The sequence below is a fragment of the Cibotium barometz genome, chromosome 38 (genome assembly GCF_041138505.1).
Source record: "Cibotium barometz isolate CiBa-2024 chromosome 38, ASM4113850v1, whole genome shotgun sequence".
Lineage (NCBI taxonomy): Eukaryota > Viridiplantae > Streptophyta > Polypodiopsida > Cyatheales > Cibotiaceae > Cibotium > Cibotium barometz.
Genome location: NC_141083.1, coordinates 1,439,347 through 1,451,803, shown reverse-complemented (window position 1 = coordinate 1,451,803; position 12,457 = coordinate 1,439,347). Strand labels below are relative to the sequence as shown.

Genomic DNA, 12,457 nt, shown 5'->3' with positions numbered 1-12,457 from the left:
GAACGTGTTACTTGTAACTTAGTTTCTACGGCCGTTTTGATATAATACAAATAAATTTTAGATTTTGATACTTGGAACTTGGCTTCTTTCATGGCCATTTCTATTTAATACAAACAACTTTATCCATTTTGGTTCCCATCAAGATTGTTTTACCATGTGTCATTCAATTGTTCTTGTTTTACCATGTGTCATTCAATTGTTCAAACTTATATTATGCTATTATTTAAACTGAAATGAGGTAGATTGAGGGCAACCCCCCAATCAGCCTGAAAATATATATATTTTTTGAGTTCTAAGGCACCGATGAGCTATTTATAGTGACACTTAAGCGACGATATAATCGCTGATAAAATGCTATTGAACGATGCAGAGATTGTCAAAAAAAATATTGTCGCCTATAGTGATCGTCGAAAAAATACCGTCGCTTATAGTGACGCTTCGACCCACCCCACCTAGTTTTTTTTTTTAATGAAAAACTTGCCGTGACATACAACTAACGGCAAAAACCCTAAAGTTGTGTTGAAAAGGAGCTAGAATCCCTATTTTAGGCTGCCATGCTCATGGAAGGGTAGTCTACCTTGTCCAAATCCCACTCACCCTGAAAAACCAACTGTTTTTTTTTTAAATTTTAATATTGGAAGATTGTTCTAACCGAGTACCTCTCAGCTGAGATCTCGAACCAGCTGACAGCACATAAAATTTGCGGAATATATACGTTCCGAATAATCGTGTACAGAGAGTTTTGCGTTCTAGAGCATGGACGAGCTTAAGATCACGAAGCATGTGGAGTACATCAAATCTCTTGACAAGGTTAGCTCCCTTACCGTGCACAAGAGAGAAAGCTTTCGTCAATGCATTCATTCTGGTTTTGGGAATGCATGGATACCTTAGAAGTGTGTTGTTTACGCGATTTATGGTGTTGAACAGAAAAAGGATCTTGACTCACTTGTGACGGAGCATCTGCGTATGAGTGGAGCATACTGGGGGCTCACAGCCATGGATTTGATGGGACACCTTGCAGACATGGAAGAGGAAGCCATCATCTCTTGGCTGCTGCAGTGCCAGCACGACTCTGGTACCTAATCATTCTCTTCAAAAAAATTCATCTGGTAGATAAGTATTTACATCTCATACAAAATAGTTCATATTAAATTCGCTCAAAGCGCTCCATATGGTCTTGAAGTAACATTCCTTTTTTTTAATTTCGCATTTATTTTCTTCTCTTTATGGCTTGTCTCGATGAAGTGTCCAAAGTTGCATCTTTAAGCATGGTGTCAACACCCCCAATGATGTTTGAGAAAGAGCTTTCAGTAGCCTGATATACCACCTGTCATAAGAAGAGGTTTTAAGATTCATCAGACCAACTGGAGGTCTTGGGTTGAATTCTTGCTATTCTAAGGCCGGGTGTGACATCAAACGTGGGGGGCGGGGGGTGGGGTGGTGTTGTTGGCTAATGTTTGCGTGGGCGTGTGTAAAAAATCTCTTAAAAACAAAAGATTCATTAGTCCAGTTTTCGATTGCATCCATTTCATAGGCCGGGGATGTGTGTGTAACACAGATGCATTGTAGGCATTTCTAATGATGTGGCTTGTTAAGTGGAGGAGAAAGCTTCTAGAGCTTCCTCATGTTGTTTTATTGAGTAATTTTTAGCTCAGGCGATTTTCCAAGACATGTTGAAGACTTACTTCACCATCCAAGGTTGGAGAGACCAGAAACTGTTCTTGCAAATCAGAGGGGTAAGAAAAGCAGCAAACATTGTAGAGATTGAGAGCTCCTTGAAGTGGCAAGAACAAAAACCAACTTTAAAAAAAATCTGTTTTCATCATCATCAGCAGGATTGGTTTCAATGCCAGAAATAAGATGAAAAAAGGGATGATCCAGGTGGAGCATTGAAGTCAACATTCTGGCCTACTGTGTGAAGTTAAGGATGAGGGAATGTTACATGCATGAGGCCTCAGATGCACGTGTCATGAGTATCTAGACCATGTACAGTGATGATTTGGTTAAGAAGTGTTTGCCTCTCCTGTTTGGTTGTTGCTCAACCTTCTTGCTAACCTTGGGTTGATATGTTATGCTTGGTGTTAGGGGTTTGTCGCGACCAAACCCTCTCCAAGATCCCCTAAACACAAGTTAAACACATGGTTGATTCAAATTAGATTCAGTAGGCTTAGGCTCACTACCCAACAACCATTGATCCAGGGGTCATGGCTCCGGTCCGTATAAGCCATACCAGTGAGCCTTGGTGTCCCATACCACCAGGACCCATCCTAGAGGGGCTATCGGCATACCGTTTGCATCACTATGGACTGGAAAGAGTGGGTTAGCACTCATGGCCCAAGTACTTTACCATCATAGTAGAAGGCTACAACAATATAATATTCCACTTCACTCATAACCCTCACTTCTATAGCTTTTTCCGATAAAAGCCATACTTACGGGATTATTCACTTATAACTCACTTGTGAATTATTAATAAGCCTTGACCCTTGTAATCAGCCTGTCAAACAAGAAATCTCTAGTCACATCTAAGTCATATTGGAGGTGCATCTCATGCTCCTCAAGAGAATGGTGATGGACCAAAATATCATCTTAGAATACCACAACAAATTTTCCCAAACAATCTCGAAAGAGATCATTCATCCTTTGTTGGAATGTTGGAACATGGCTGGAGCTTTTGTGAGCCCAAAAGGTTGACACATAAAACTCATAATGTTCGTATTGTGTATGGGAGGTTGTTCTTAAAGACATTGGTAACCAATTTGCAAGTCAATCTTCCTAAAATAGAGTGCTCCTTGTAATCTACAATCAAGTCACCCGCTTTGGGAAGGGGTGCCTGTTCTTTATGGTAACTTTATTCAACCATTTTTTGTTCACACACATTCTTCAACTTCCATCCTTCTTGTTCTCCAAAAGCACAAGTGCTCCTCAAGGAGTTTTACTCTCCCTATCCTTGCCGCGTCAGCACAAAGACCTGCAAAGAAACTTGTAGTCAACTGCCACATCATCAATGCCACATCACCACCACTAGCGTAGAGACTAGAGTGCTTGTGTGTGTGTGGCTTGCCGCTTGAAGCTTGAGCAATGAGCAAAGAATCAAGAGACTTGAACTTCCTTGAAGGCTTGAAGGTGTGTGAGGAAGTGTGTGTGTGTGTGGTTGTTCTTATATAGATAGGCAAGAGAGAGAGGCAAGACTCAAGAGAAGAGGCAAGGGCCAAGGGCCAAGGCAAGAGGGCCACTATGGGCCCTTGTGACTATGGGCCAAAATGGCCCAAACACGCCCCCAAGACGGTGTCCCCCAACAGCCAAAAAACGGTTAGAAAATTGGTCGTTGGAAAGCGCAACGGCTAGATGCTGTCCCCCATAGGAACCGTCATGGCTCAGAGCCGTCCCCGTCCCCCCGTCCCTTGTGAGGGACGCCTCCCAAGGGGATGTCCGTCCGTCCCCATTTTTGCCGCATCCCGGAATGGTGTCCCCGCGTCCCAGACTCCTGTCCCCTGCGTCCCCTGTGACTATGACCACTGCGTCATCATGTGACAATGCCATGTGTCACTTGCGTTGTTTGACTTTGCTTGCTGGTTGCAATTTGATGTCTGATTGTGCCTTGCATACTTGTAGGTGTGTCACATTTTCCCCTACTTGCATTGCAGTTGTCCTTAGCTGTACGGTGTTCATATCAGGTGCCCTTCCGTAAAAGGAAAAGATCCAAGCAAAGCTCATCCGGGATACCCAAGATCCAGAACATTGCGAGACTACTTTGCATCCATTGCGAAGGCTCACATTTTGCCCTCGCCACGTCAACACAAAGACCTGTAAAGAAACCTGTGGACGACCAACTTCCATCGGATCATGCACTTTCCGTTTGTCCAACCATCCATGAAAAAACACTATTCTTTGGTAGTAGCCCGCGAGAAGAACACTCTAGAGAATGGCGGAGCAAAACTTTGCTATCCAAACTCCAGCCACTAATGCATCGGCTTTGATGGAGCACAGGAACTGCTTGCATCGGCTCCAAGGCACCATGAAGGAAGAAATCAGAACCAAGAACAATACTCCTTAGAAACGCTGCACCAAATCTGGATCCATTAGTATTGTTCGGCACTTATGTGTCTAAACCACCTATGTCTTGTGTGGAACATACTCCAAGTAATACATTCGTTGATACACCGAAGTCATAACTCTGGTTGTTGGTACAACTCCAAGAAATCTGTGTACTGTAAAGATACACCAAGTGGCCTATCCTCCTAGGATGAAGATAAATTTGTTGATATGTCCTCTTGTGGTGCCTCCAAGACATGAGAGTGCAGATACTCCACCCAATGCAAACAGTAGGCGAGAAGAGTCCTCCTGAATGACTCCATAAACTGAAGTGACCGTCACTGAAGCCAAAGATTCTCCACTTAGTGCAAATGGCAATTGTGAAGACTCTCCCTCAGAGACCTAGCTGAAAACTTTCTTTGTTTGTACTTGTGGCTCAGCGCTATGAAGCACCCTGGTTGTGTGCTCGACTTGAGAAATGAAAAAAGCTGAGACGCGCACACATGCATCTCCATCTTCCGGTCTTGTAGAAGCTTGCTCCTTGGACTGGTCATCTAGTTTTGAAGAAGCCCGTGTGAGGGCAAAAGAACGAAAGGACTAGATGCATGAGAGATCAGAGCAAAACCACACAGCATGAAATATGTGAGTGAAATATATATAATATATATATATATATATATATATATATATATTATATAAGGGTGAGTGCAAATATGTACAAGAGCCCTTTGATATGAGGTGACTCTGAGAAGAAAGACCAATGCAGAAGCAGAGATGATGTTGGAGCTGAAGCACGGTCGGTGACGAAGGCTCGCGTCGATATGAGGCAAGGCACTCTGAGTGGTGGTGGGTGTCGAAAGCTCGCGTCGGTGGAACCAGAGGCACTCCGAGGTGGTGGTGGCAGCGGAAGATGAGGTGATGTAGGCTTTGATGACAAGGGTGCTGTTGTACCTGAGGTGGTAGATGAAGAGCAGAGAGGGCCGCCGTCCTGAGTGGTGGTGGTGGTGGTACAAGCTCTGATGACAAGGGTGCCGTAAGACCTGAGGGGTGTAGGCTCTGATGACAAGGGTGCTGCGTACCTGGAGAGTGCAAGCTCTGGTGACAAGGGTGCTGTGTACCTAAAGGGTGAGGAGGAGCAGAGAGGGCTGCCGTCCCGAGTGGTGCAAGCTCTGGTGACACGGGTGCTGCGTACCTGAAGTGGAGAGGAGCAGAGAGGGCTGCCGTCCCGAGTTATGCGAGCTCTGGTGACACGGGTGCTGCGTACCTGATATGATGTCGATGATGAAGATAAGCAGAGAGTGGGCTGCCGTCCCGATGGTGTGATGTAGCAGAGAGTGGGCTGGTGTCCCGATAGTGAGAGCTGAGGCAAAAATGCTGATATGCTCTATGTATAGCAGAGGGGGCTGCTGTCCCATGGGCTGTGGTAAAACACAGATGATATGCTGATGTAAGCATTGATGTGAGCCCTGATGATGTAAGCGCGTGCTGATGTAAGACTGAAGATAAACGCTGATGTCAGCCCAGATGTAAGCGCTGAAGACAGGCTGATGTAAACCTGATGTGAAACTCTGATGTAAGCGCTGCTGTCTGCTGATGTACACCTCATGTAAACGCTGAAGACAGGCTGATGTAAACCTGATGTGAAACGCTGATGTAAGCTTGATGTGAAACACTGATGTCAGCCTGATGTGAAATGCTGAAGTCAGCCTGATGTAGGCAGCCTGTACCAGCAGATGTAAAACGCAGATGATAGCAGAGAGGGCTGCTGTCCCATGTAGCAGAGGGGGCTGCTGTCCCGGGTAGTGGCCATATGGTACCGGATATGACAATGAAGTGGTACATGAATGATGAATGATAGGCAAGGCTGGTCGGTCAACCTAAAAGGTGTAGGCCAGCAGCCAAGACAAAAAAACCCCAAATAAAACATAAAATACGCAGAAAAATCCCTTTTTAGGGCTGAAAAAATACTGTTTTCTCACAGCCTCCTCCTCGGATTGCTCCTCTGACAATCCTCTGCGATGTGCTTGGTGGAGTCACAATACAAGCATTGTCCAACAGCCATCTTGGGGCGACGTTCTTCAGGGGTGAGGCGAGTCATCGAGGCTCCTCCATTTGCCTTGTCCTTATCATCCTTGGCCTTGGATTGGCTACCCTCGTCTTTGTCTTTTCGCTGGCCCTGTTGTTGAGTCTTAGACTTGAAACTCTCCTGCGTCTCGAGGGTTGTAGCAAGACGAACTGCATTTGAAAGATCATGGGGCCGATGTGTACGAATGTGTGTGTGCAAAGATGATTTCAAACCATCCACAAATCACTCAACCTTCTCCGATTGTCGTATGGTCCTTGGGAGCATGAGCAAAGGCTTCCAAAAACGAGCGAGATAGTTGGCTTTATCTATTTGCCATGTTTCTGCATAAAACGCTCCCATTGTTTCTTCAATTCACGCTGGTAATTGTAGCATGCAATAGGTTGATCGTCGTAATGCACAACAAAGCCTTCTTTAAACTTGAGTTTATGCAATTCCACTTTATTTTGAGAGAGAAGAGAACAGAAGAGAGAGAGAAGGTAGAGTCGACACAGTATTGGCTCCCAATTACTCATTGAAGCCCCCCCAACCCCCCCTTCCCTTCCTTGCGGCCTCCCTCCTGCAAGCAAGAGTATTGGCTCCCAATTACAGTATTGGCTCCCAATTACTCACTGAAGCCCCCCCAACCCCCCTTCCCTTCCTTGCGGCCTCCCTTCTGCAAGCAAGAGTATTTCCTTGTATTTATTTGGAGAACTTTGTACAATGAGTATGAAAGATGACTAGGACTGCCCAACGCAAGGATGAAGTAGACCGAATGCAGGCTGAACCATATGCTGTCTAGGCTCCCTTGAATAACTCTTTAATGACCACTATGCAAACCTAGAACTGAGGGATGCTCATATGCTGGCTGAATGCTAAAGAGGATCTTTGCGGAGGCCTTGGGACTGTAGCACAGTAAAGTGTTGAATGCTGATTGTGTGCGCAAGGTCTGGAGGCTCTAGACACACATCATTGCTCTTTGACTTCTGTTAGACTGATTTGTGATGGATGTTTTTTGCTGTGAAATAAGCGCTTGCTTATATATGGATTTTAGTTGCTGGTCGGTTTTCACATATGTTGTCAGCCTGTTCATTGGACAAGGAAAATGCTATTTTAATAGCATTAAATGCTGTGCATCATTCCCCATGTTGTCTCTTGATGCTGGCCAACTGTAGTGCTGCCCGACTGCATGCTTGGCATGTCTTTATGCTGGCTGACTACTGTATGGAGGCTACTGTAGGTTGCCGACTGGCTTGCCATGGCATCCATGGTGCTTAGAAGGTGGCCAACATGGTGAATAGGCTAGCCATGGTAGCCGACATGCCTAGGAGAGGTGGCATAGGGTCCTTAGACCTATATGCAAGGCAGCCCCTATGATGGGGTGCCTTATGGGCTGGCCCATGTGCATATGCCCCTATAATGCTTGCTAATGCAATGCCTAATGCTAAGGATGACCTCTACATGTACCTATCTGATGAATTCTCCAAGTGGGTAAAAGGACTGACACATGCAGATGCTCTATGGCTTTGGAGACTGACCTACGTAGCCCGTGCCTGACATGTCCCGGATTGGGGCTCACAATGGGGCCATGGCATACGAGTCATGACAAAATATTCCTAAAAAGGTAATCCGACTGTAGAAATGTTGCACTGATGTAGAGCCAATGTGTCACATAGCACTCCAGTGTGGCAATGTAGGGTGCATGTGAAAGTAACCTACAAGAATAAACTGCTTCAAGACCACCTTGCGGCAGTCATCTTAGCAAGTCACGGAGTGGTGCCTAAGGTGGTTGTCCCACCACAAGAGAGTGGCACCCGTCAAAGCCGTACACACCAAATAGAGCTGAAAAATATCCGAACCACTTGGTGTTGCCAACTGTTAGGGTTAGGGTTGCACACAAACAGAGACACACAGACAATGAATAGCAAAATATGTGAAGCTTGGGGGTTGACTCCACAATATCAAAATACAGTAAGTGTGGTGTCCTCTCACACCTAATATCCAAGGGGAAAAACTCAAAGGGAGAAAAGTGCCCTTGGTTAGTCCATGTTCACATGTGGCACTACTCATAGTATATATGCCAATAAATCCTCCCCATAGTGGCAATGTGAACCTGTACAAGGTTTGGAGATCACTCTCTGTAGGAGAGTAAGCCTAAAGCTTTGCGGAAAGCTTCAAACTTCTCTCGAGGCAACGCCTTCGTGAACAGATTTGCAACATTGTCTTGTGTAGAGCAGTAATATAATGAGATCTCCCCTGCATGAATCCTCTCCTTGACATAGTGATAATGAATCTCTATGTGCTTAGTACGTGCATGAAACACTAGGTTTCGTGCCACGGCTACAGCACTTTGACTGTCAGTGAGTATGGTGGTGGGTGTGTGCTGACACTCACTGTCAAATGCCCAAAGGATCTCCTCGTAGAACGGTCCCGGTTCGAGACTCGAAACCTGCAAACAAACAAATAAACAAGAAGGGGGTGCAGGCCGACTCACCTCCCAACCACGACAGCTGTGGGCAAGCCCACAGTCTTGACTGTCCCCACCAAGCCACGAGCTGAGCTAACTAGGTTGACGTACCGACCAATCTCTATCTCGCGACGTCCCATACCGCCACGAATGTGAGGATTATGTTGTTAATCCCTCATAGTGTGTACTAATTACTACTTAAGTACTTAACTTAGAGAACAAGAGACTTCAGGAGAACACTTGAGAGAAGATTGAATTGAATTAAACTGAGTACAATAGGTCTCTTATATAGGAGATGAAGAGACACATTTGAAGAGGCATGTCCTTTGGCGAAAGGACATGACCATAGACGAAAGGATACAACTTTAGGCTAAGGGATGTGTCTATTCGATGTAGAGGCACAACCATTCATCAAGGGATACAACCATTCGTTGAAGGGATGTGGCTATTCGATGAAGAGGTACATCCTTTGGCGAAGAGTCGCAACCAATGGAGGGTAGGGGTTCCCTTGGCTGGTTACTCTTTGCATCTGTAACAGGAAGCAGCAATGAAGAGAGTATCTGATACATACATACGTCACAATCGTGACATTCCCTCCCATTTAAAATAAAACCCATGTGTCAAATGATAGACATCCGTTTGTCAAAGAACTCCTGAAGAAGATTAGGGTAGGGGTTCCCTTGGTTGGTTACTCTTTGCATCTGTAACAGGAAGCAGCAATGAAGAGAGTATCTGATACATACATACGTCACAATCGTGACATTCCCTCCCATTTAAAATAAAACCCATGTGTCAAATGATAGACATCCGTTTGTCAAAGAACTCCTGAAGAAGATTAGGGTACTGCTGCATTTCTTCATCTGTTTGCCAAGTGGAATCAGACTCATCCAAATCCATCCACTTCACAAGAAATTCTGTAGTCAACTTTCTTCTTGTTTCCTTCTATCGCACGTCAAGAATTACTTCTGGAACAAGGATAATATGGTCATCTTCAATTTCTGGTACATATGAAGATAAGTCTGGAATAGGGGAATCTCCTTGAACATACTGTTTGAGCCAAGAAATGTGAAAAGTCGGATGAACCTTCCCCCATGAAGATGGAAGTTTCAACTTGTAATTGACAACTGAATTTTTCTTAAGAATCTTGAAAGGCCCATAGAAGCGAGGTCGCAACTTTGGAAAAATTGACTTCATTGTTTTGTAGCGGTGAGGTGCCACATATAACAAGACCAAATCTCCTTCTTGAAAATCTGCATGACGATGCTTGTTGGCTTGTTTTTGATATGTTTGTTGCACATGGACCAATTTATCTCGAACTTGCACAAGCACATCTTGCATCTCCTGAACCAACTGATTTGCCAACGCCACTTTGTGTTGTAAAACAAAGTTTGTAGGCAGAAGAGGAGTATCCCCATATGCTGCTTGAAATGGAGTTAATCCAATTGCCGAATGATGGGAATTATTATAAGCAAATTCGACGAGTGGCAAATAATCTTCCCATGATGCCAAACGGGATTGAATGTAATGTCGAATTATTTCTTCCAAAATCTTATTAACTCTTTCAGTCTGTCCATCTGTTTGAGGATGGTAGGCTGAACTAAACAACAAATTCGTGCCAAGAGATTTGAACAAGGACATCCAAAAATGTCCAGTGAACTTTGGATCTCTGTCAGAGATGATGGTCTTCTTCAAACCATGCAATTTGAAGACATGTTGCACGAACAATGACGCCACATCTGGGGCTGAAGCAGCTTTCTTGCAAGGAATGAAATGCGCCATTTTGGAAAATCGATCAACCACCACAAGAATTTGAGCATTGCCTTTGGATGAACGAGGCAAAGTGGTAATAAAATCCATACTGATACTTTCCCATCTCTCATTGGGAACTGGCAACGGTTGAAGTAACCCTTGAGGAAGTTGTCGAGAGGCTTTCATTATCTGACATGAATGACAAGCTTTGACAAATCTTGGTGCATCTGAGGCCAGAAGTATGTAGTAGACAAAAGCCGATATGTCTTGTTCATACCAGGATGAGCAGCATAAGGAACTTCATGATGCTTTTGAATGAGAATCTTCCGCAGTGAAGTATTGTGAGGCACACAAATGCGATCAGAAAAGAACATCAACATACATGATGGTGTAGGCTGCAAACATGTTCATTTCTGCAGGACTGGGATAGAAGATTTGAGAGCACGGAACGCATCTCCAAAATCTCTATCAGTCAAATACTCATTTTTGAAACAAGCAGGGATCTCCATTTGTACATCTGCGATGGCAAAATTAGTGGCTCAAGGCATGTGGCTCAAAGCTCTGCAACCACATTCTGAAGACTAGGAACATACTGGATAATCATGTGGAAATTAGCCAAGAATTCAACCCATCGGCCTTGTCGAGAGTTCATAACAGGTTGAGTGAAAATGTACGTGAGAGATTGATGATCTGTATGTACAACTGAATTTGCTCCAAGAAGATAATGTCTCCAAGTCCGATAAGCATGCACGATTGCCAAAAACTCCTTGTCATACACAGGATACCTGCTTTGAATGGCTGAAAACTTCCTGCTGTCAAAAGCAATGACACGATCATTCTGCATCAAAACTCCACCAGAAGCACGATCTGAGGCATCTGTCATTACATCAAAGGGCTGGGTGGGATCTGCAATGGCCAAGACTGGGGTTGTCGTCAAGGCATGCTTGAGATCATTGAAGGATTGCTCAGCTTTAGAAGACCACTGAAGTTTGTCTAGCTTTGTCAATTCTGTCAAAGGGGCAACAATCTCTGAAAACCTATGCACCTTGTTGTGATAAAAGTTCGCAAGTCCCAAGAAAGATCGAACATCTGAAATGGTGAGAGGTAAAGGCCAATCCACAATCGCCTGAATCTTCTTAGCCCCAATCTCATCCCCAAAAGTAGTGAAAAAAACAGGGGAGAGGCCATCCTCCCCTGGACACTTACCATGAGGTAAGGCATGAAGAGCATGACTGAACTCCTGCATAGAAAAAGGGGCATCCAGAGCGGCACACATCTCCTCAGTGATCAAATGTGGGAATGCATTCCAAACCTTCCTTTGTGCCCTGTGTCTCAGATCAGAATGCGGCTTAGCACTAAGAAGCTGGCAATAGAAATTGGTGGCAATCTGTCTAACCATGAGAGGATCTGAGTGAAGAGTGCCATGTGAATCTTGCAACTGCTTGACACTATCTCTGGCATGAGATGGGCCGTGAAAAGCAAAGAAATGTTTGTTACATTTGCCACCCATCTGTGTCCAAAAGGATTCCTGGGCATGGAAACGATACTCCGCGCGCTGCTCAAGAGAGTGATGAAGTTCTGCTCTAATAGTACATAAAGAATTTGCAACCCATTGAGCATGAGGATGTTTCTCGTGCTCTTTCTGCAAGGCAGCCAATCTACGTCTAATAGCCCTTTCTAAGTCCAAGGCCTTTTGCCTCTTAGACAAGGCACATGTGTGATAAAAGTCACTAATATCACAGAGAGCAGAGGCCAGGCTTTGAGAGGCCTGTAAGAAGTCATGAGATCTCCAAATATCAAGCATACGACGCGATAGTTCTGCATCTGAAAACAAATGATCAGGGATGCGTACATGGGGTGCTGATCCATGGCAATTCGGATCTCTAATACATAAAGCCACTGGGCAATGATTTGATTTGGAGGTGCCTGTAGCAATCAAAGTATGTCCACCTCTGTCAAGCACCCAATCATCCACATGAAATCTGTCTAACCGTGCATAGATACATCCTACATCTCTTCTCCTGTTAGACCATGAATAAAGAAGAGTGGATGGACTCCTCAAAATGTCATCCTCATGCCAACAATCTCTACCATGAATGGAGAGTATAAACCTCTCCCAAGACGCTCTTTCAAGAGGATGCACC

General features: G+C 44.7%; 1 protein-coding gene across 3 annotated transcripts in view; it reads left to right on the top strand.

The window, feature by feature from the left end:
• Nucleotides 1–456: 456 nt before the first annotated feature.
• LOC147616223 (geranylgeranyl transferase type-2 subunit beta 1-like) overlaps nucleotides 457–12,457 on the top strand; it is a 43,577-nt gene continuing 31,576 nt past the window's right edge. For all 3 annotated transcript variants that reach the window (XM_086777232.1, XM_086777235.1, XM_086777234.1), the window contains exons 1-2: nucleotides 457–810; nucleotides 928–1,075. In XM_086777232.1, coding sequence (XP_086633358.1) covers nucleotides 757–810; nucleotides 928–1,075 — 202 coding nt within the window. In that variant the 5' untranslated portion in view covers nucleotides 457–756. The remainder of the gene's footprint in view (nucleotides 811–927; nucleotides 1,076–12,457) is intronic.